This window comes from Furipterus horrens, unplaced genomic scaffold (genome assembly GCF_987537825.1).
Source record: "Furipterus horrens unplaced genomic scaffold, mFurHor1.1.pri manual_scaffold_6, whole genome shotgun sequence".
In the NCBI taxonomy this organism is placed as follows: domain Eukaryota; kingdom Metazoa; phylum Chordata; class Mammalia; order Chiroptera; family Furipteridae; genus Furipterus; species Furipterus horrens.
Genome location: NW_028327176.1, coordinates 37166076 through 37191502, shown reverse-complemented (window position 1 = coordinate 37191502; position 25427 = coordinate 37166076). Strand labels below are relative to the sequence as shown.

The 25427-nt window shown below is 39.2% G+C and overlaps 1 protein-coding gene across 2 annotated transcripts in view; it reads left to right on the top strand.

The window, feature by feature from the left end:
• Positions 1 to 25427, top strand: part of CLHC1 (clathrin heavy chain linker domain containing 1) — a 38830-nt gene that overhangs the window by 1500 nt on the left and 11903 nt on the right. The window contains exons 2-9 of one of the 2 annotated variants that reach the window (XM_090281308.1): positions 2660 to 2916; positions 5352 to 5539; positions 10132 to 10265; positions 11974 to 12175; positions 12289 to 12401; positions 12788 to 12872; positions 14290 to 14396; positions 18050 to 18224. In XM_090281308.1, the coding sequence (XP_090137434.1) occupies positions 2740 to 2916; positions 5352 to 5539; positions 10132 to 10265; positions 11974 to 12175; positions 12289 to 12401; positions 12788 to 12872; positions 14290 to 14396; positions 18050 to 18224 (1181 nt within the window). In that variant the 5' untranslated portion in view covers positions 2660 to 2739. Of the gene's footprint in view, positions 1 to 2659; positions 2917 to 5351; positions 5540 to 10131; positions 10266 to 11973; positions 12176 to 12288; positions 12402 to 12787; positions 12873 to 14289; positions 14397 to 18049; positions 18225 to 25427 lie in introns of those variants that run through there. The other variant, XM_090281309.1, reaches the window with a different exon arrangement.

Below are 25427 nucleotides of genomic sequence, written 5' to 3'. Positions count from 1 at the left end.
TCCAGGTCATTGTTATTCCATCTCCTAACTTTAAAATACCATTTGTAGGCAGACCACTCACTTGAACTCCAACTTCACATATCCTGTTGTCTATTCCACATCTCTACTAGGCAAGCCCCGGACTCCTAATCTCATGCAATTGCTCTTCCCATCTCCATAAAGGGCAATTCCCATCTTTCTTAGAATCTATAAGGCCAAAAACTTTATGGTCATCTTTGACTGCTCTCTCATATCTACATCTAATCATTCAGGAAATCTTCGCTTTGTTTTAATATATATGCAGAACACTTCTCACCGTCTCCACTGTTCCCATCCTGATCCAAGCCACTGTTATCTTTCTCCCAGATTATTGCAGAAGCCACCTAACAGTTCTTCAGGCTTTGACCCTTGTCTTCACAAAGCAGCAAGAGCAATTCTTTGAATATGTAAGTCAGCTGCCCTGGCCAGGTAGATCAGCTGGTTAGAGCGTCCTCCCGATACACCAAAGTTTACGGTTCGATCTCCGATCAGGGCACATACAAGAAACAACCAATGAATGCATAAAAAAGTGGAACAACAAATCTCTCTCTCCCCTACTCCCTTCCTCTCTAAAATCAATACATAAAAAAGAAAAAGAAAATGTAAGTCAGCTGTCACTCTTCTGCTCACAGCCCTCCAATGGCTTCCCATCTCACTCAGAGTTAAGCCTAAATTTCTAGAAGGGAGGCTGTCTCTCCAGCACTGCAGAGCCTGGAAGCCACAATCCTCCTGCCAAGTCTGTCCAGAGAAAGGGCACCTTTTTCTAACCTGCACAAGGGTGCACAGTGGTCCTGCCTTCAAGGCCCTGTGTTGTACATGATCTTCTCCCCCTTTCTCATTCTCCTCTTGCCCCTCTGGCCTTTTTGCCTTTCCTCATAGTGCTGTCCTGCCATGAGGCCTTTGGACTTGCTGCTCTCGCTGCGTCTACCACTCTACTCCCAGGAGGCTGCATGAACCACTAATACCTTATATAAAATAGCACCCTCCCACCTTCCTTACTCTAGCGCTCATTTCCAGTTTCATTTTTTCTCATACAACTTACCTCCATCTGTCATACTATATTTTTACTGTGTGTTGTCTGTCTCTCTACTTGAACAAAACCTTTGGGAGGTTACAGATTTTGTTGTTTCAGTGCTATGTCTCTAGTGTCTAGGATAGTGGCAGACACACAGAAGATGCCCCTAAATTTTTATTGAATAAATAAATATAGCACAACTTCAGCATTGCCCTAGGCGTGGTTCCTTTAGATGTTGTCCCATGTTTTCCCACCCTCTCCCACAGACAAGTGAGATGGCCCTCTGGGCTTTGTCACCCATTGTGCCCACCTCGATCACACTGCCTTCTCTGCTCGGTAGCAATGTCTCTTTTAAGCAAACCCAGCAGACTTGACTGGGAAACATCATGATTTGTTTTCTCTGTATCCCTTGTGTTGAATATGAATGAATGAGTGAAATGTAATCTGAGTTGGTTTATGTAACTCAGTGGCATTCTGTAGTTGTTGAGGAATAATCACTTGAGCTGTGTTCTGAAGTCATGTTTTCTGAGAGCTAAGCTCAATGATTATTGATTATTGAGGAAATACTTGGTACCTACTCTGCTAGAAACTGTATTATGCGTTGGAATGCATATGAGTGGGGAAGGATAACTAGGAATGAGAACATCTTGGTTCCTGATCTTGATAAAGTTACAGCCTACTGGGAAAGACTATTTAACAACATGGAAAAGTTGTTAAACTTTTAATATTAAGTGAAAAAAATTAGGATACAAATCTGAGTAAGAGTGATCCTAATTTTTACAGTTATGAAAATTGGAAGAGAATACACCAAAACAGTAAATAGTTGTTATGTTTAGGTGGTCGGGTTCTGAATGATTTTTGGTTTTTCATTAATTTTCTTTGGTTTATATTTGATTATGTACTTTTGTAGTAGGGGGAAGAGGGAGGAATTAAAATGTTTTGCCTTGCCAGACATTTTTAAGCAAGCGTGGTCTATGTTTAATGCTAATGGGACACGATCTCAGGAACCAGCCACTGTATCCAGCTCTAGCTGGTTAGTGATTCTTTAGTGAGAGAGCAGTGGGATGGAGCTGCTTGAAAACTGTTCTCAGAAAGGTATTGTTATCTTTGACATCATTGATGGATGGGTTTTAGCAGAAGTCCTGATGCATTACTTTTCAGTCAGTACATTCATATTAAATATAGGAATCATAATAAAGTTTATTCTCAAAATAAATGCATGAATTACTTACAGTTATTGTACACTGAATGACTGTGACTTGGCCAGGGAGGCATGCAGGTAGAGAAGCTTTTGATGTTGTTTCTGTCATCAGGAGGTTTCCAAACTAGTGTTCCCACATGAAACAAATAAACAAAATGCTCAACCTTCTGTTAGAAAGTGTTGAGGATTGAGACCATCACTCATATGACATACGTATGTTTGGTCAGTAAGAGAAGAGTTCTTTATTGGTATTACTGTCTCAGAGGGATAGCACATGACAATAGGATAGATTAGGCCTTTTAATTCATAGGTTGAAATATTTATCTCAGAGATCTATAGGATATTTTTTTACATTTGTTTTAGATGAATATTTGACTTAATTTGTTTTAAGCTTTAGATTAATTGATGGCATTTTTTTCTTTCAGGCCTATCAAAGCTTTGGATTTGTTGTAAAAGCAAGCCAAGACTTAACTTTTCTCTGGTGAATAAGTATGCAGATTATGACATGTCGGTTCCAGAAATCAATAAACATGCAGTTCTTCCTCCTATCATTAGTGGAAGTGACAAGGAATTTTTGGAAAGTATGCAAAGATACATAATTACAGAAACTGAAAGAGTGGGCTGTAACGAGGAAGGACCTGCTGATGAGTATTACATCATATACCGAAACGTTTTTGATAAGGTATCATAATACTCTTAAGACAAGGGAATTTTCATGGGGAAGAAATGGTCTTTCTTGATAACTAATATTCCTGTATTAGTAACACCACTGCTTGTTTGACTACATCTGTGAATTTTGAGAAGTTCATCCATTTTGTTTGAAAGGGGAGAACAGGGAAAGTGCAATGCTGCATCTATTACTAGACAGTTAATGAATGATTCAACTGTTTCAGCTCAAGTGCAAGCTGTCAGTGTTGTTTTATAAATCAGTTTTTGAGTAACACCTAGCTGTGCCCTCTAACAACATTTTGACCTTCCATCTGAAAGTATTATCTAGTTTGTGAGGGTTGGGCTGCAAGCAGGAATCTGGTAGTTCCTTGTTGTTTTGGGTTTGTTGGTGGTATCATTAAAGTCTTGGTTTAGATTTTAACTAGCACAGTGAATTTCAACCTTTTCATCTCATGGCACACATAAAATGAGTACTAAAATTCTGCGGTACACCCAAAATTATATATTTTTTGCCAGTCTGACAAAAAATAGATATAATTTTAATTTATTCACCCTAGACATCTATTGTTGTGTTGGCTATTGTCATTTTTTTATTTGACAGTCTAAGGGAAAAGAGGTCAGTGCCTCTAACTGAATAGTCAGGTATTGCACGTTTTGAAGTATTTTGTGGCACACCAGTTGAAAATAGCTGATCTGGCATATTAAATTGAAACCTCTTGTAGATTAGAGGTCTAGATAGGCACAGTAAACAGGGGGGTTGACTAGCTGAACATTGGAAATATTGAAATGACATTAGCAAATGCAATGGCTTATAAAGCACTTGATTTTGCTTTTCAAAGTTTTAGCAATACCTGTTTTTCCTTATGAACAGTTGCAGTTTGTCCACCAATCCTAGTTTTTCACCTTACTTTTTTTTACCCCTCCCCACTTAGAAGGTGCCCCGACAGTAAAATAAGTGAAATCAGCAATCTTTTCTTCTTATCTAGAAGAAATAATTACTTATCTTAAGACTTCTGTAAACGATTGGTCTCTATCTCCTTTATTTCAATGCATAATCGATGCATTCTCAAAGGTTCCCATGAGTGTTCTTCTGAAATTTATTTCTTCTAGCAGACAGATAATGGAAGTTGATCAATGCATCACTATAAGTCTATTTTCTGTCCATTAATGTATCTGGGTTGTCTTGGATTGTTTTAGCACATCCCAGGAGTGTGTGGAGTGGAGGATGACCAGGATGGCTTAATTTGAAAGACTGCAGACTAATGGATTCTGTTTTGTCATGGGTTCCAGTCCTCCTGATTTGATTTGATAGGTAGTACAGTCATGTCAAAAAGACAACCAGTATCACCCACTCAGAATTCTCTCCTGGTAGTTGCCACTGATCAATAATCTCCTCATACTATTTCTTTAGAAACCAGATGTCTTCCTGGATAATTTTTTCGAGATATTGCCTAGCTAACAGAAAACTAGTGGGGGATACTGGAGACTAGAGATGTAGCAGGGGTAGAAAGCATAGTTGTAGCTTTTAGAGAAAATTATGGCTTGATCACATCTATTTTCTTTACACATCAGTCCCTTCTGAGGTCTTCATGAGCACAATTTGGACACCATAAATTATTTGTAACTTTTTAAAAACATATTTTAAATGTTTCTTATTTATTTTTGCATGGGTAATGCATACATAAGATAGAAAGAAAGAGAGAGAGAAAGAAAAAGAAAGAAAGGAAGAAAGGAAGAGAAAGGAAGAACATGAAAGAAAAAGAGAGAGAGAGAAAAGAAAAGTATACAATGGAAAATCTGGTTGTTCTCATATCAGATCCCCTTTCCCTTTCCTTCTCTGCAGGCATGCATTGTTTCTATTTTCTTCCCTTATCCTTCTAAACATATTCTGTACTTAAACACCATTGGAAACCATGAGTGTACAGCAATGAGGGGTTTCCTACAGTTTTACTTGATATATTGTGAATAGAAATGCAGTTTGAGAACAGAGACTATTGATCAGCCAGTAGGAGCTAATCAGTTAGAAAAACGGTGTGTGTGGGGGGGGGGGAGTCTAGGATTTCAGGAACTGAATGAAGTCAGAGACTAGATTTGGAGATGGTTAGGGATGATATGTAATTATATATAAAAGATCCAGATTGGGATAATTAGACCTGTAATTGGTTGTAACTGACATCATATAATGTATGTGTTCATACCAAGTAGAGAAAAATATGATCTTTTTCTCTCATATTTAAGCTCACAGTACTCTAATGATTCACAAGGAGCACAATTCAGGAAACACTGTCTTTAATACCCAGTCATATTTATGCAGACTCTAAATTTGTAAAATTTTAGACTTCTAACTGCTCATCATGTTTTATTTTTAAAAGAATCTAGAATGTTATTTGCTTTTTCTAGTGTTCTAGAAAAAAATTCAGTAGCATAGGCAGAAAAATCATATTTCAGGTAATAGAGTATGTCACTGCATACAAATCCATTCTTACTTCAATCAAAAAAGAATATGATGACTTTATTGAGATAATGAAGAAAGGCCGAAGAACTGCATTTAATCTCCATGGAAAACTTAAAGTTTGGGCAGCAGAACCCACAGCATTGGTATATCACAGGAGAAGGGCAGTCCAACTTGAAGCAAAGTAAGTATATTAATAACTAGCCCAAAAGGTGATAATTGTTAACTTAGTTATATTAACTAGCTGGTGTAACAATAACCAGTGGTTCTCAGTCTTTTTGAGTTATAATTTTATTTTAAAGCCATGTTTTCATGTTACTTTTCCTACCAACTTGAAATGGCTATATTTTTTACTTAAAATTCTGCTTGAGAATTTTATATCTCTGAGGATAATTGGAGGCACATTGTAGTATCACAAAATGAGGGTTGTAAGTAGTTGCTCCAGGTAACATTTTGTGTGAGGGATTTGCTAGTACAGTTTCATGATTATTGTCTGAATTAGACCACTTAATTCTGTGATGCACTAAGGTAGTAAGTTACTGGGAGAGGATGAAATGCTTACTCACTTTGAGTAATCTCATATTTTCAGTGTTCCTTCCTTTTGGTAAATGATGGGCACATTATTTTTATAGATAACTTCAAATCAACTTGGAAAATTATGCAGAGTTTGACCGGGTAATATGTTGGATCTTCCTGTTGGGGAAAAATGCTACATAAAATATTTTTTAAAATCTTTCCAAAAGTAACAGGAAGCTGACAAGATAGTAAGAGATTATCAGGGCAAAATCATAACAGAAGACAAAAGATAAGAGGGGCATTAAAGCTTCTTTAGCTCTGAGAGCATTTATTAGAACTAGTGATCATAAAAATAAAATAAAAAAACAACCTAGTGATCATAAGCTTCAGCTTTTAGTGTGGCACATTGGGACATAAGACAAAACCCAGGATCTGCCAAAGGGGTGTAGTCTACTGGGAAATCCTCTCCATGTAAAGCTGGGATGATAAAGGGCTACACTTTTGCAGAGTGAAGGAAGGGTAAACTGTCCCAGCCTTGGAGATTGCATGGAAAATTACCTCCTGCTCAGCAGACTGCTCATGGGAACAGGGCTTATTTTGGGGGTGATGAAATGTTCTGGAAATAGAAATGGTAGTGGTTGTACAACTCTGAATATACTAAAATTCACTGAATTGTATACCTTAAAGGGTTAATTTTAAGGTATATGAACTATAACTGAATAAAGCTATTATAAAAAAGATATGGAAGGTAGAGTGAAAAAGTCATACTATGTTTAATCACAACTCTAAAAGAGAAGATGATATGGGACAGGGACAATATTTGAAGGGATAAAGGCTGAGAATTATCTAGAACTGGTGAAAGATAACAATTTACAGATATAGTGAGGCCCAAAGAATCCCAAGTCAATAAGAGATACTCATCTAGATTTATTGTAGTAAAATTGTCAAAGATAAAGGGATCACAAAAGTAGCTACAGAAAGGGGCAGCAATTAGACACTTTTCAATGTGTTGTAGCATATATTGGGACTTCATTCCTGTTTCTGACTGACTGCCAAAATTATAACAGAACCCCTGGGCTGCTTGGATTGAAACAGAACCCATGGGCTATTTAGTTAGGGGCCCGATTGCCCACTGCCAGAATTATAACTCTCAATACCAGAATTTAGAGAAAAGAAAAAGAAGTGTTTATTTAACAGTTATATATATTTAGATTAGCCCTGGCTGGTTTAGCTCAGTGGATTGAGCGTCGGCCTGCGAGCTAAGTGTCGCTGGTTCGATCTTCCAGTCAGGGTACATCAGAGAAGGAAAACTCTGACTCCAAAAAACCTCTGCTGCCTTGTGGCATACCTCTTCTGGGGAAAGGCTAAGGGAGTAAACCCCGACAGAAAATCCGGAGCCGGAGTCCCTAAGGCGGTTTGACGTTGTAGTCAACACCGGCAACTCCTGCGGCGCACCTGAACCCAAGCTGTATCGACTCCGTCTTTCCCTTGGACCCTTCAGCTGCGAAGAGAGGGGGGGTCTGCTGCATGGGCAACAGCAGACCCTCCATATCACCCTGCCCAGGCTCTGTAGCTTCAGCTCCACTGGAGAGGACACTCCAGCGTCATCGCAAGATGTCGATTCAACATGGGAGGAGACAGATGCCGTGTCACTCCCGAGTCGGACTGCACAGCCATTCTCGGCGGTGCAGATAGACACTTAGGAAGCTACACCATCGTCTCTCGAGACGGACGGCTGCCGACGATATTTAGATTATTTGCGGGTTTCTGCCATTAAGTCTTATGTTCTTTAAAACACCCACGAACACATAGTTCTGCCTCCCCCCACCAAACCAGGCTAGTTTTAGAAAAGTTAGAGATACTGTTTCCCTACTTCTTAGACACAGTTCAGCTTTACTGGTAGCTGCCAATCATTCAGTTCTGATTGGGGAGGTCTTTCTGTGTTGTGGTGCCCTCTGGCTCTTAATGCAGTACCATGTGGATTCTCAGCCTCCTTGTAAACTGCCTTCTTACAAACCGCGTGGATCTCCTCTCCTTCTCAAAACCGCATGGTGAGAGCCCTTCTTAAAACAGCCTGGAGGCCTCCCTTAAAGCAGCCTGGAGACCCCCCTAAAAATGTCTGCAGCTGCTTTTAAATCCCTGACTGCGTCCTCTGACGCAGTGGGTGTAACCATCCGTTCTGACCATTCACAGAACCCTACGCAGGCTCTGTAGGCTCCTTCCGTACCATCCCACAGTCCAAGACCCCTCCCATCTTCCTGGGCCTTGGAAATTTCAAATCGGATCTTTGTGCAACAAAGTTTCCAGCCACTAGGCCCAGGCATGCAAAGGCATCCTGAAAGCTGCTTCCTTTTCCCCATCTCCCAGCCGCAAACTCTAGGGTTTGTTTTTGGACTCCCCTGTTTCTGTAACAGTTTCCCTCCTCTCAGACTAAGACCCTTTATAATCTTATAAAGGACAATAGGTGAATGTCTCATGCTCCTCTAGCTCCTTCCTGCTGGACATGGCCGTCGTCCTACCTACCCTTGGGTCTAGAAATCCCTAAGAAGAGTGGGGATGTAGGGGAGAGCGGCCTTCCCACATGGGGAAGGATCTTGCAGAGTCCAGGTCAGTGGGCTGTTCCCGGGTAGCGGCATGCTCAGTTCCCAAGGGCTGGCACTGCTGGACAAGCTGGCATCCTTGTCGTATTCTGAGGGCAACAGAGTTAAAAGGTATTATTAAAACCATAACTACTAGGTGACAAAAGGCAGAGATCAATCTCTCAATGCCCCACATTAGGAAAAGAAATGGCTTCTTTGGAGAAAGGTGTGCAAGGCGCGTCACCCCTGCACAAAGCCCTTTTGCCCACTTCACTTAGCTTGGGCTGAGGGGTGTATTTTAAGATTTCCCCCCTCTCAGACCTCTGGGCCCTTTCTGTCCAAGCTAATATTCCATTGTGTGTATCTACCATATTTTGTTTACTTATCTGTAGATAAATATTTGGGTTGTTTCCACCTTTGGCTGTTGCGAATAAGGTCACTATAAACATTCATGTACAAGTATCTATTTGGGTCCCTGCTTTCAGTTTTTTTGAAAGTCTGTTCACTTTTAACGTTTTTTTCACAAGCATAAATTTATTTGGATGAAAGCCAAAAGATATTTTATTTCCACAGTTCCTCTTCCATAAACACTATAAGCTCTTGTTCTGAGCAATCTGTAGTTACCAAGAACTCTATACAAAAAACACATGCAGACAGCAGCTACCTACTGACAGACTTGTTTTTCATTCACCAAAACCCTGTGACATTTATGTATCTAATTTATTTTAATCTCCTATTTTCTCCCTGGGCCAACATACCAGTGATAAGCTAGGAAGCAAACTTCAAATAACATTTAAAGTTTATATCTGCTTCTTGGCCTCTAAGATCCCCATTTCAGTTTTATCTCAGAGAAGTGCCATCATTCCTCTAGCTGCAGGACCACAATTACTACAGTAGGCTGACTAATGGCTCCTAAAGATGTCAGGTCCTAACCCTGGGATCCTGGAAATGTTACCTCATTTGGGGAAAGGGTCTTTGCAGATGTGATTACATTAAAGGCCTTGAGATAGGGAGATTATCTTGGATTATCTTGGTGGGCTGTCACAAGTGTCCTTATAAGAGAGGGGCAGAAGGAGAGTTGACCCAGACAGAAGCAGAGAAGGGAATGTGGCCATGAAGGCAGAGACAGAAGTGATGCAGCCACAGAAGACCAGCGGCCCCCAGTAGCTGGAAGAGGCAAGGCCTGGATTCTCCCCAGAGGTTCTAGAGGAAGCACGGTCCTGGCAACACTTTGTTTTGGGCCCAGTGATACTGATTTTGCTGGTCTCCAGAACTGTGAGAGAATAGATTTCTGTTGTTTTAAGCCACCAAGTTTGTGATAATTTGCTATGGCAGCCCTAAGAAATGTGAAAATAAATTTTTATCTTATTTTATTTATTTTTTATAGAATAATAATTTTTAAATTGCAAATGTAATTTTCAAGTAAAAGGAATAGACACAGTACTTTGTGGCCAGATTATTATGTTTAACACTTCATAAGGTTATGAATCATAATATTGTTGCCTTGAAAGAAAATTATTGTGAAGTTAATACACTTTGGGGGGGGGCACTGTTTTGTAAACTTCCACCTAAATCCATAGTGTTTAAAAATGACGATTAGCCAAAATAATGTTTTACTATAAATTTATGATTAAATAATTGTTACTTGAAAGAAACATAAGAAAGTCTGTCTGTTTTTCAGAATGAGGGTTATTGAAAATAATTCCTCAAAGATTCAGTTGCAAATAGACAAAACGAAACAACTTAGGGCAGAGTATGACATGAAAGAAGTAAAACATTTTCCTTTCTCCAAAGATCCTTCAAAACCTATTCCAGGTACTGTATTTTGTGTTAAATATTTGAAGGAAATTCCAACTGTCCCCAGTTATTACATATTATACAGATTAATATGTATGTGCTGTGTGTATTTTCCAAGTATACCAGGATTTAATCCATATTTTATAAACAACTTTAGCTAGTTCTCTAGGTAGAAACAAGGGAATAAGAAAACCCTAGAAGATTAAAGGAGTTCCAGTCTAACTGGATTATATAAAGTATAATGGTTCTTAAAGTGTGGTTTCTGGTCGGCATTAACATTAACTGGGAACCTGTTAGAAATGCAAATTCTTTGGCCCCACTGCAGACTTACTGTGTCAGAACTCGAAGGATGGGAGCGGGGTGGGGGTGGGGGCAGAGCCCAACAGTCCGTGTTTTTACAAGTTTTCCAGGTTAGTCTGACGTACTTAAAGTATGAGAACCCATGGTATAATACATGTAAAAACTAGTGTATTAAGTTCTGGTGAATATTGTTGACTCATATTGATGTCAGCAGCACTGGTTCTCATCCTCAGCTAAGCCGTGTTTTAAGAAATTGTAGTGTGTTCTGGAATTTATCTGGGATGTTGAGAGGTTTGTACGATGAATAGATAGAGGAATTACAAATATTCATCCTGGAGACAAGAAAGGCTTTGAAGATAGATAATTGTATTCAAAACCCTTTTGGATATCAACTAGTGTTTATCCAGAAGCAGAATCAATAGTTGGAGATATTAGGAAGTCAGATTTGGATTCAGTGGAAGAAGCCATGTCTTGAAATAATGATCTGCTCCACACCAAAGGATTTCAGCTGAGGTTGAATGATCAGCCTGTGTTTGGTGGGGGCAAGGACTAGATTCCCTTTCAAATATAAAATTATGACTAACAAATTATAGATAAGATACACATGAATAAGTAGAAAATAACTGACAAATCGTTTAAATGCTGAGAGGATTCAGGGTAAGGGAATGATTAAAATTGAGTAGGATTAATACAGAGGGCTTTCTGGAGGAAAATTTTGAGGTGTGCTCAGTTGGTTGGGCGTCATCCTGCAGAGCAAACGGTTGTTGGTTCAGTTCTCCGTCAGGGCACATGCCATACAGGAGGCGATTGTTGTTTTTCTCTCGCATCAATGTCACTCTCCCTCTCTCCCTTCCTTACCCCCTCTCTAAAAACATTAATTAATTAATTAAGACAACAATTAGCTTGAATGAAAAGGGAAGTCATTTGAGGTGTGCGTGTCTGTGTTGTTACGAATAATGAGTAGAAGGGGCAATTAGAGGTAGAGAGGACTAAAGCTACAGCTGGCATTTTATAAGCTTTGCATTGGAAAGAATAAACAGATTTCCCTGGGGTTAGCTCTAGTACTTTAATGGACAATTTGGTTAGAAATCACTGGGCAGAAATCCTGAATTGTTTTATGTAGAAGTTCTTAGCGTTATTTAGTAGCTGATATTTAGGGGTTTGCAAGGTGAGGTGATGAGGTCATTAAAATTTTCTTAAGATGCTAAGGTTTGGACAATCAATCTGATTCTTCATTGATATGTTTAAAAACTGCTAGCCATCTAAAACTGTCTGCTAATTCTGTTTAATGTTCAGTAAACTACAAGGTCATGCTACCATTTCTTAATTATTTCTTGACGTAGAGAACTCTGACCTATTTTGTTTTTGAGCACAAGGGTCTCCCACACATGGCTTAGCTTGTTTGAGTTGTCCCTTTTTCCCATAGGCATGACTTTCAAAGAATCCACCAATTTAGATGCTCTCAATAAATATCTGAAACATCTTGAAGATAAATATGCAGAAATTAAACAATTAATGTCAAAAAAATATGTACCAGCTCAGAGGAAGGCAGATTTAGAGGAGGAAATGATTGTGATATTAAAACGACGAGATATAGCTGAAAACCTGAACCACGAATTACAGTTTCGGTATGCAAGTTGATTATATATTTTTAAAGTTTGAAGCCTTTATTTGTCTATATTCTACTATTCCACTATTTGATTTTAGGTTCAGCATGTTGTTGATGTTTTTATCTTTATAGTCATCAAAGACTGCAGATTATTTCATATGCACTTACTTCATGGGTGAAATCCGATATGAGCAGCTCATTTCAAGACTTTGTGAAGCAAATTGAGAAAATTAAAGATTTATACGGTAGTTTATCTATATATTTAATTACTACAAATAATGGAAAGCATTACTTTTTCCCCCCCCCAAAAGCGAGAGTGGGGATTTTCCTAGGCTGAGTTTAAGGAAAGCAAACATGTACTTATTTCTGTTAGATCTCTTTTACCCTATGGGAGTCTTCCTTCAACAGCTGACAGAATTGGTAAAGAGTAGACTTGGTGAGCCAAAGAGATGATACCTGAAAATGTGCCTTAAAATGAGGAAGACAGGGAAAGGGAGGCCACTTAGTTTAGGAGAGGTTGGTGTTAATAGAAACCATAGCATTAAGTAGTTGGTATTAAAATTATACGCTTATTATTTTCTATTTATTTATAGCCTTAACTACTGCCTGATGGCCCTTTCAATATTTATAGGTGACCAAGGCGTTGTTGAAGAACTATATGAAGATGATCCAGGCAAGGCAAAAGAAGCTGAAAATGTGCTTTACTACATTGAAAGGCAAATATTTTAAAAGCTTTTATCTTTCCTTGATAATATAATACTGCATTTATTTAATTTGTATTTAAATGCTTATTATATACATATTTAATATTTGTGTATTAAATATTTAGCATTTATTTAGCATCTTGATAAGCTGTAGTCTCTAGCTTTTGTATCTTTAAAACCTTACTCTAGCAGACAAATTAGAAAATATGCTATAATTTAAAAAAGTAGATTCTTTATGAAAAAAATACTAGATTGGTAGTCTGGGAAGTAATCTCAGAGACTATAGGTGGATTGTAATGTTGATTTAAGTCTTATTTGTATTTTTCATACATTTCTTCACCATCAACTTGATGTTACACAATGTTTTTGTGAATGTCTTCTTGAGTCATTCAGATTATCCTAACCAATTAAGTCTTTTTTTTCTCATTATTTTCATCCTATGACATATTAAAAAGGCATATTTTTGCTCAATACTTGTTATTATATATAGTGTATAATAGAAGCTGAAAGAAAATTAAGACTTTATTTTTTAAGAGGTTGATTCATAGGCTATAAGGTCAATATATAATGAACATATGTAATATTCCTAATCTGACATAGTAAACAGTTTTAACTGTTTATTTGCATGTTGATATGATATAAATAATGAGTGAAGATTATTTTGGGAGACACCAAAGCCTGTGTTATTTTCTTACACAGTATATGCTTCTCTACATCTACCAGCTTTAGATATGAGAGAAAACACTTGTTGAGGTTAAACGTTTTATGTATTTTACATAATATTCCTTTGGTGTTTTTCTCCTCTGGGGTTCCACATTTATTTGCAATACTGTGTAAATAGTGTTTGCCGGAATTTTATTAACTGTGAGATAAGGGCTGATTTGAAGACATTCTGCTCTAGGAAGAGGAGTAGAGGCTTAAGTTATTTGAACTATTATCTTTTCTTCTTGTGTTAACCTCATTTTAGTTGGGAGTCTGATGCCTGAGCAGCATAGGCTTCTGAATACCAAGGACACCTCTTGGTCTTCAACTTGGCAGCCTTTGTTTTCAATTAATATTTCCCCTAGGTGAGCCTCTAAGCAGATTTTCCTGCTTCCCCCTTTTATCTGGACATGAAATGAGAAAAAACAATCTAAGCTCAGTGTAAATTCACTTTATATTCTGTCCATTTTCTATGACTTGCTCTAAATACTATAGGAATAAAGTACTGGGTCATGTTCAGAATTAGCTGGCAGGTGAGAGTTTTATTCTGAGGCCATAAGAATTAACAGAATTTTAGGGAAAAAGGTGGAAGAACCTCTTAAAGAGTGAATGAATCTGGTTATAATTTGTTAGCTTTGTTCTTATTTTGTTTAGTCTATTAGATATTTCTAATCACTTTTATTTTTGTGTACTATTTATAATGTATAATCAAATACAATGGCTGTAGGTTCAATGAATTAATCTCACTTGGTGAATATGAGAGGGCAGCCTGTTTTGCAGCGAGCAGTCCTAGAAGAATTCTTCAAAACAATGGGACAGTGAGTAAATTTAAGGGTAAGCATTTCTCTCTGAACCTTATATATGTATGTAAAATTTACTTTTTCTCTGTGATAGAATGGAAAGAGTATTGAATTGGGAGGCTAAAGATCAAAGTTCCAGTCTTATCTCTACCATTTACTTAGGTTCCTTAGCTATAATAGTAAAAGGTTTGGTTAGGTTTTCTAAATTGAATTATGAAATATTTCAAGTATACAAAGTATACAGAAAAGTATGGAGAAATGTAACAGTCATGTACTCACAATCAAAATTTAATAAATGTTAATATTTTGTCAAATTTGTTCCACTTTTTAAAAAATTTTATTATTTTTCATTTTTATTGATTTTATTGATGCAATACCAGTTAACAAAATGTACAGGTTTCAGGTGCACAATTCCACAATGTATCATCTGTACACTATATTGTGTATTCACCACCCCTAGTCAAGTCCCTGTCCGTTTATCCTCCTGTACCTCCCTCTACACACTATTACACTTCCTTTTGTTTTTTAATTTTTTTATATTTTATTGACTGTGCTATTACAGTTGTCTCAATTTTTCTCCCTTTGCCCCCCTCAGCACAGCAACCCCTTCCCCCTTGTTCATGTCCATGGGTTGTGCATATGAGTTCTTTGGCTTCTCCATTTCCTATACTATTTTTTATTTTCAAAAAGATTTTACTTATTTTAGAGACAGAGGAAGGGAGGGAGAAAGAGGGAGAGAAACATGTATAAGAAATACATCGATTGGTTGCTTCTCACACATCCCCAACTGGGGATCTGTCCTGCAACTCAGGCATGTGTCTTGACTGGGAATCAAACAAGTGACCTTTCGGTTCACAGGCAGGCACTCCATTCACTGAGCCACACCAACCAGGGCTCCTATACTATTTTTAACATGCCCTGTCTATATTGTTCCTACCAACTGTGTTTATTAATCCCTGCACCGATTCCTCCATTTTCCTCCTCCCTCCTCCCAGTTGATAACCCCTAACTGATCCCTATACCTATGATTCTGTTCCTCTTCTGGTTGTTTACTTAGTTTGTTTTTGTTTTTTTAGATTCAGTTGTTGATAGTTGTGAGTTTGTTGTCATTTTAATGTTCATAGTTTTGATCTTTTTCTTAAATTAGTCCTCTTAACATTTCATGTAATAATGGCTTGGTGATGATGAATTCCTTCAGCTTTACCTTGTTTGGGAAGCACTTTATCTGCTCTTCCATTATAAATGAAAGCTTTGCTGGATAGAGTAGTCTTGGTTGTAGGTCCTTGCTTTTCATCACTTTGAATGCTTTGAATACTTCTTGCCTACAAAGTTTCTTTTGAGAAATCAGATGATAATCTTATGGGAACTCCTTTGTAGGTAACTCTGCTTTTCTCTTGCTGCTTTTAAGATTCTCTCTTAATCTTTAACCTTTTGCATTTTAATTATGATTTATCTTGGTGTGTGCCTCTTTTGGTATACCTTGGTTGGGACTCTCTGTGCTTCCTGAACTTGTATGTCTATTTCCTTTGCCAAATTAGAGAAGTTGTCTTTCATTATTTTTTCAAATAAGTTTTCAATTTCTTGCTCTTCCTCTTCTCCTTCTGGCACTCCTATGATTTGAATGTTGGTATGTTTAAAGCTGTTCCAGAGGTTCCTAAGCCTCTCCTTGTTTTTGTTTTTGAATCTTGTTTCTTCTTACTGTTCTGATTGTTTATTTCTTCCTTATGTCCCAAATCGTTGATCTGAATCCCAGCTTTCTTCCCTTCACTGCTGATTCCCTATATATCCTTCATGTTTTCCTTTATTTTTGGCCATACTCAGCAAGTTCTCTGAGCATCTTAATCTGTTAGATTGCTTACCTTCATTTCATTTAGCTCTTTTTCTGGAGTTTTTATATGTTCTTTCATTTGGACCATGTTTCTTTGTCTCCTCATTTTGGCAGCCTCCCTGTGTTTGTTTCTATGTATTAGGTAGAGCTGCTTTGACTCATGTCATCGTAGTGTGGCCTAATGTAGTACGTGTCCTATAGGGTCCAGTGGCACAGCCTCCCCTATTACCCAAGCGGGATACTTGAGGTGCGTCCTTTGTGTGGGCTGAGTATACTTCCTCTTGTAGTTAAGTCTTGATTGCTGTTGGCAGATCAATAGGAGGGATACACAGGCCACTCAGCTATAAGGATAGACTGTGACCGCCTACCACCAACCTCCGCCCTCTGTGGAGGATCAGCTGTGCAGGGGCAGGGTGTTGGTGCTCCGACTTAGTCTGTAGCTGTCCACTAGGTACACTGGTCCTAGGGCTTTCCAGGTGATACAGGCCAAGGTCAGCTCCCACCTGTATTTAGCTCGGGGCTACCCTCCTGGGCTATAAAGCAATCTGAGATGGCTACTACTTGTTATGGGCTTAGAGATCCCCAGGTGAAGCCAAGCTGTGTATCTAGGTTGGCTACTGCTAGTGCCGGACCTGGGGCTCACTGAAACTAGTTATTGCTTGTTTGAGAGTATTTAGGAAGTTGTGAAGCTTGAGCCAAGACCAGCCATTCATATGGAAAAGCAGCTTTGGTGGGCCTGTAAGTTTGGTGGGTGGAGTCTCTGCGGGTCAGGTGGGTCAAACAGTGTTAGCCAGGTTGATGGAATCTCAGATATGGCACCAGCTTGCTGGCTCTGTGGGTGGAGGGTTCAGAAAAGGGACAATGGCCTCTGCTTGTCTTGATGCTAGACACTTCAGTTTCTCCCTGTATACCACTGGTGCTTTTCAAGCTGCTACCCTGTTGCTGGAGCTCAGACAGAGTGAGTCTGAGTAAGCAGGTCTGTATGTGGGATCTTTAAGAGGGACTGCTTTCTTCCACTGACTCAATTTCCACTGGTTTTTGCAGCCAGAAGTTGTGGGGACTTACCTCCTGGCACTGGAACCCTGGTTTGGGGGGCCTGGTGTGGGGCTGGGACTCCTCACTCCCAAGATATCCCTCCCATATTTTTATCCACCACACGTGGGTGAAGGACCAGCCTGTTATGCATCTGCACCCCTCCTACCAGTCTGGATGGAAGTGGTTTCTTTAATTCTGTAGTTGTCAGACTTCCATTCAACTCAATGTCTGGTGGTTCTGAGTGATGGTTGTTCTATATTTTAGTTGTAATTTTGATTCAGTTGTGCATAGAGACGAGCCATGTCTGCCTATGTTGCCATCTTGACCAGAAGTCTTTAAAACAGTATATTTCTAAATGTTTATATTGATAGCATATAACATTTTTGGTCTTTATTCCTTTTTGTAGGCTTGTAGTCTATCTGATAGCATTTTCTTTTTGCTTGAAAGACTACCTTTAACATTTCTTACAGTGCAGGTCTGCTGGTGGTACATTCTCTCAGCTTTTTAAAGTTCCTTCTGGAGGCTCTGAGGGAGATTCCATTCCATGCTTCTCTCCTAGCCTCTTGGTGTTGCCAACAGTTTCTGGTATTCCTTGACTTATAGACACATCATGCCAATCTCTGCCTTGGTTTTCACATAGCATGTAATGTTTAATCATTATCCAAAATATAAAGTTTAATCCATAAGCATTAGTTAAAAATTAAAAATATGTAATTATAGATTAAGTTTTTTAGAAAATGCAAGAAGATGAAAATAATACGAAGTAAGAGAAAGCAAACTATTCCTTAAAGTATTTGACTTAAAATCTGTTCTTCTCTTTGTAGCTGTTGGAAAAATTAAAGGAAAGCCTTTTCCATTACTCTTATTTTTTGAGGCTATCTTTAGTACAAGTCATGCTTATAGACATCCTATTGAAGCAGAACTAACGCTGGAAGGAATCAAATGTGGATTATCTGAAAAACGTTTAGATTTAATTATCAATTGGGTTACTCAGGAAAGGTAAGCAAAATTAAACTTTTAATTTAATTTTGATGTTTGGTCAAGGAAGTTCTCAAGAATTTAGTAGTTTTTCTTATCAATACATTATTTGAGCATTTATTTCAGGCTCAGAAAGTATTTACTAAGTATTCACGGAGTAATGAATGGGCTTAGTCACAACTGATCAGGAGTTAACTTGTGGCAGTTCACAGAATGATTCATGACCACTTAATGATGGATGGAAGTTGATTAGTAAGGATACAAAAGTATTGATTAGTATCATGCTGCTTAGAGGAATAAGGCAGGAACCTGTTTCCAGATATGCTGTAAGTACATGTAAAGGGTAAACCGAGGAGAAAATGTATAAATAGGAGGAACATGGACCAAGGTAGCACTTAGAAGACCACACAAACCAGAAAAGACAGGGAGGAGATGGCTTCTTGGAATTGGGTCTCAGCACAGGTTGACAGATTTGTACCAGGGTTCCCTTAGGTTGGTTTCCCTGGAAACAAAGCCTGAGACAGAAATGTGGGTGAACATGATTGATAGAGAGGCCTTCTGAAGAAAATGTGTAAGTGAAGCAGAATAGGGAAGGGGAAAGAGCCAAGCAAGGATATGACCTCAGGCATGTTCTAACCTTGGCCTTATTTATAGAGGGATGGCTCTGGAGCATAAACCACACCACAGAGCTGGTCCCCCTTGAGGCAAGGGGCCAGCCTTTTATACCTCTTTATCAGTCATTCAGAGGCTGTGGGCTGCCTGGATGGAGTGGGAGTACATAACTTCATGGGCCTGGTGGCTCTCACCAACCAAGGGCCATTCACTAGAAGGGAAGGGCCTGTGAGCCATTGCCAGTCAATTCTCAGAGCAGTTGAGGAAGAGTATACTGGCCAAGTAGAGAGAATTTGAGCACAATAGCAAAAGAGCATCTACATTAGTCATCTATTTGCATAACACAGATCTGTTTGCTTCTCACATCCAGGCACAACTTCTCTAGGATTCTGTGGTCATAATTCTGGGGGAAGCTTACGAGAGGAGGGTTTTCCTGTCCCATGTGGTTCAGTTGGTTGAGTGTCATCCCACAAAGTGAAAGTTTCCCAGTTTGATTCCCTGGTAGGGCACATGCCTAGGTTGCGGGTTTGGTCCCTGGCCAGGGTGTGTGTGAGAGGCAAGCAATTAATGTTTCTCTCACATTGATGTTTCTCTCCCTCTCTTTCACCCTCCCTTCCTGTCTCTCTAAGAAAAAAGGAGGGTTAATGGGATGAACTATAGCCCTTGTCATTACAGTTAGTCCTATGGCTGTAATTTGTTTTTTATAACTTTATTGAGATATAGTTTACATATAATAACCTATACATATTTCAAGTATACAGCCTTTTGGAGATATAACTGACATATAATAAACTGCATGTGTTTAAAGTGTACAGTTTGACAGATTTTGACATATGTATATGCCCATGAAATGATCACAATCAAGATAATAGCATATCCATGACCTTCTCAAATTTCATATAAATGAATTCATACATTGTATACTTTTTTTCTTCTTGGTATGGCTTCTTGCACTTATAATTGCTTTGAGATTCATCCATATTAATTAGTGTTCATAATCTTTCTCTCCTATTAACCGTTTTAGATTCTTTTTACCCTTACACTTCCTTCTCTTGGTCTTGATGGTTTGTCTAGTAGGTTGATTGTGGTTACCATGGTTATTGATTTACCTACCAGCACTTTTCAGTTGGCGTGGTAGTACTCAGAGATGTCCCAGTAGATCATCTGCTACTTGTAACAGACAACTATGTACCATTCGAAAATCAACTACTGGGTCACACTAAAATTGGAGTGTTTATTCGTGGGACATCAATGACTGTGCAACTAGAACTGCTCATCATGAACTGTATTCTGACAGACTCACCAAGTCAAAAGGTCAGGTGGGCTCAGACGAGCCCATCCAAAATCAGGTACAACCAAGAACATGTTCAAGCAGGTTTAGAGTACACAAGTAAGCTTCACGAATAGGTGGCCCAGAAACTATGCCAACCACCACTGAATGACTGATACTTCCTGCATAGCTCTTACCTATGGCCTCATCCCAGGGTGGGGTTACCTAAGACCAGCAGATAATGGAATAAAAAACCCAAACTTGGTTCATGGAGGGTTCAGCTGGTAGCAAAGATGGAGTAACATCCTTCAGGATGAAGTGTACTCTTTAAACCAATGACAATTATATGATGCTGTATCCCCAACAGGTAGAATACTTGGGTCTGAAAAATAAAGAGTGGCTCAGCTCAACTATCACTACCAGAAGCCCAGTTAGGGAGTGTATTAGTCAGGGTTCTCCAGAGAAACAGATTCAATAGGATACATAAATTTTCTGTATATATATTATAAAAAAATTTGCTCATGTAATTATGAAGGCTGAGAAGTTGCAAGATTTGCAGTCAGCAAAAGCCAGCAGGCTCAGGACCCAAGAAGAGCCAAAGCTTCTGTTTGAGTCCAAAGGCTGGAAAAGACTGTTGTCACAGCTGAAGTAGTCAGGCTGGAGGAGTTTCCTGTTATTTGAGGGAGGGCTGGCCTTTCTCTGCTGTTGAGGCCTTCAGCTGATAGCCCCACACATTCAGGAGGGCAATCTGCTTTACTCAGTATACCAATTCAGATGTTACTCTCACCTAAATACATCATCACAGACACACCCAGAATAATATTTGACCAAATATCTGGGCCCCCCTTGGCTCAGTCAACTTGACACGTAAACTTAAACACCACAGGGAGTTTGTGCTTGCCATGCCTACATTAGGCTCTGTGAGCCTAGAGGTCCTGATTGACTGACTATCATGAGAAGGTAGGACTGTTGCTACATAGCAGGGCAGAGAGGAGTATATTGACACTCAGTTTCCCGGTTCCCTTCAAGAGAGCATGATTCTTGGATGCTGGTGCATGTCATTTACTGATAGACTACTCCTTGGAAAATTTTGTAAGGAAAGAAATAGATAGGATAGAAAAGGGGAAAGAGCCAAGCAAGGATGTGAACTCAGGTAAGTCTAGTATTAGCCAGTATTAAAGAGAGAGAGGCTGTGGAGCATAAGCCACATCACAGAGTCGTCTCCGCTTGGCCATGGGATTGGACTTTTGTATCCCTTATTAGTGAGTCATCAGCTCTAGACCACTGTGGGATTGAAAGTTAAGGATAATCTTCTGGGTGAGTTGGCTCTTGTGAGCTGAGGGCAATTCTTTGGAGAAGGGGCATCTGTGAAGTGTTTGTAGTCAACTGGAGAAAGCACTGGTCCAGTAAAGGGGACCCGGGTGAGGGACCAAAACAGTGTCTGCCAGCTTATGTACATCAGCATCGGAATAGATACCAACTTTTGCTTGGTCTGTGTGCACATGGTTTGGGCTGTGAGTATTGGAAGGCAGAGTGAGGAAAGGCCTCCCTGTCATCACTCTAGTAGCCATGGGCTGCTTACTCAGCAGCCTAAGGGCTTTGCGTCCTTGACTCTGACTATATGGGGACAGAGGATATGTATTAGAGAGAGTCACAGTTATCATCTTTAAAAGTATATCAGCCCTGGTTGGTGTGGCTCAGTGGATCGAGCACCGGCCTATGAATCGAAAGGTTGCCGATTCAATTTCCAGTCAGGCACATGCCTTGTGGGCCGGGTGCTCAGTTGGGGATGCGCAAGAGGCAACCACACATTGATGTTTCTCTCCCTCTCTTTCTCCCTCCCTTCCCCTCTCTCTAAAAAGAAATAAATAAATATTTTTTAAAAATTAAAAAAAATAAAAAGTGTATCATAAGGGAGATGGATAGACTAATGTAAGCACTCCCTAAACAATAAATTCATGACTTAGAAATGTCCCAAACATAAACATGCTAGTTTGCCTACTACTAACTGCTGGCACCTATTCCAAATTCACCATTTCCTCTGCCTGACTCTGGATAGTCCTAAAGCTATTCAGTGTAGATGGCTGTATTGTTTACCAGGGCAAAGTATCTTTCTTTCACCAACTCTTTATGGCCATTAGTTACTGAGCCTTTACATAATAGTTAATTCTGTTTTAGGAAACTTCTTCATATGTATACACTTCTTTTTATTCTGCCTCCTTTCTTTCTCTGCCTAGTCACACTCTGTACCCTTTACAAAAACTACTTGTCAGGGAGCACTGGGAATGTTCAAATGTGAGCACATTATCAGAAAGTTCATGTTCATTACCAAAAGCTGCTATGCAGTGCAAAGTTACCTCAGGTAAGTTTTAATTTCCTTACCTATACTGATGGTTCTTGGCCCATTCTACCTCTTAGTTTTAAGAATATAAATTTTTGCCCTGGTCAGTGTAGCTCAGTTGGTTGGACATCCTCCTGCAAACCTAAAGGTTGCTAGTTCAAATCCTGGTCAGGGCACATGCCTGGGTTGCAGTTTCAGTCCCTGGTTGGGATGTATATGGAAGGCAACTGATCAATGTTTCTCTCTTACATCAATGTCTCTCCTCCTCTTTCTCCCTCCCTTTCCCTCTCTCTAAAAAAATTAATAAATAAATTAAAATTAAATTTAAAAAATGTATAAATTCTTGCCTTGGCTGGGTAGCTCAGTTGGTTAGATCATTATCCAAATATGCCAAAGTTGTAGGTTTGATCCCTGGTCAGGGCATAAATTGGGATAATACTACCACTTCTAAGGATCCTGAGGTGATATAATAGAACACTCAAGGCAATTCACATTCTTTACTCTCAGCCTCTGTCCCTTGGTCTTTGACTCTAATAATCTGGCCTTTACCACATGGCTACCTTAAAAAGTTATGTAATTCTTTTCCTGAAGCCCAGCACAGAGGCAGCCCTAAAGCAGCCTGGGTTATAGACTAAAGTTGGCTTTTTTAGTCATTCTTAACTGGGAAATCTAATTGACCCACAAAGCCTAAATTTAAAAAATGATGCTTTACTGTTAACTCTCTAAATTGCAGACATTACTCCTATGTAATGGAAAAATATGCTTTGAAATATTAACTTAACAAACCCAATCCCATAAAATAACAGGAAATAAGTATCATATAGATTTAGTGATTATACTCCCAGACAAAGACCACTGTTCCTTTTCTGAACCCTTCTCCCACAGAGACGGCAGGCAGGCGACATATCTGAGACTCCATCAACCTGGATCACCACTGTTTGCACAACCATTGTGATTCCCTAAGGCCCTGCCCCACCCAACTTTCAGGTCCATCCAAGCTGTTTCCAGTGGCTTTTCCATATGAATGGCTTGTGATGGTCCATGCTTTAGAGTTTCCTAATTTCTCTCAAACAAGCAGCATCTGGCCTCAATGAGCCCTATACCTCTCACTAAGTTGCGCCAGGCCCAGCACTATCAGCAGCCAGCCTTGGTTCACAGCCTGGCCTTGCCTGGGCACTTCCAAACCCAGCACAAATAGCAGCCATCTGCAGATTGCTTTGTAGCTTATACTGTGTGACCCTGGACAGAACACAGGTGGTGGTTGACCTTGAATGTGCCAACAGCAATCAAGACTCACTACAACAGGAAGATGTACACAGCCCACACAGTGGGTGCACCTCAAGTACCCAGCTTGGGTAACATGGGAGGCTGTGCCACTGGACCCTACAGGACACCTGCTACATTAGACCACTCTACCAAGCCTGGGAGATGGAGCAGCTCTACCTGGTACATAAAAACAAACACAGGGAGGCTGCCAAGATGAGGAGACAAAGGAACACGGCCCAAGTGAAAGAATAGAACAAAACTCTAGACAAAGAACTAAACAAAATGGAGACAAGCAAGCTAGTAGATGTAGAGTTCAAAACACTGGTTATAAGGATGCTCAGTGAACTTAAGGGAAAAGCAGATGAATTCAGAAAGAACTTCAAAAGCATAAAAAAGGACATGGAAACCATAAAAAAAAATCAGAAACGAAGGATACACTAGTTAAAATAAAGAACAATTTACAGGGGGTCAACAGTAGAGTAGATGAAGCCAAGAATAAAATCAGTGATTTGTAATATAAGAAAGAAAAAAACACTCAAATCAGAATAGCAAGAGAAAAATAAAATCAAGAAAAATGAGGATAGTGTAAGGGGCCTCTGGGACAACTCCAAGTGTACTATTATTCATATCATGGGGGTGCTGGGAGGAGTGAGAGAGAGCAAGACATGGGAACCTAGTTGAAAAAAATGATGACAGAAAACTTCCCTAACTTGGTGAAGGAAATAGACATACACATCAAAGAAGCTCAGGGAGTACCAAACAAAATGAACCCACAGAGGCCCATACCAAGACACATCATAATTAAAATGCCAAAGGTTAAAGACAAAGAGAAAATCTTAAAAGCAGTAAGAGAAAAGCAGTTGGTTACCTACAAGGAAGCTCCTATAACACTGTCAGCTGATTTGTCAAAAAAAAAAAAAAAAAATGCAGACCAGAAGGGATTGGCAAGAAATATTCAAAGATTTGTCACTAATTGTGAGCTAAAATTTGTTTGAAAAGCAAATGACATACAACCAAGATTTCTCTACTCAGCAATGCTATCATTTAGAATCAGAGGACAGATCAAGATCTTCCAGACAAGAAAAAGCTAAAGGAGTACATCACCCCCAAACCAGTATTATATGAAATGTTAAAGGGTCGGCTTTAAGAAATTCAAAACTAGAACAATAAAATGGCAACAAATACGTATCTATCAACAACTGAATCTAAAAAAACAATAAACAAGCAGAACAGAAACAGACTCATAGATACAGAGAACATTTTGATGGTTGCCAGATGGGAGGGGATAGAGAGGGTGGGTGAAGAGGAGGGAATTAAAGAATAGCCATGGGGATGTAAAGTGCAGCATAGGGAATACAGAGGCCAAAGAACACATATGCATGACCCATGGACATGGACAAAGGTGTGGGATTGCCTGAGGGAGTGGTGGGGCTGGGTGGAGGGGGGCAAAGGGGGAAAAATTGGGACAAGTGTAATAGCATAATCAAATATAATTTTAAGAAATAATAGTAATAAAAATATTTATCAAATGTTAAAAGTAAAACAAAAACCTTGACCTCAGTTTGCCAGAATGTCTTCCCACAAAGGAATACATGCTGATTGTTTTTGTTCTTGCCGTTAAATTTTAGATGTGTTTGATTTCTCCTACATTAATTGCCTATTAACTTGGAATTTTTACAGACCATAGAAAATCCAGTTCTACTGTACTGAACTTTCAAATACAGTGGTACCTCGG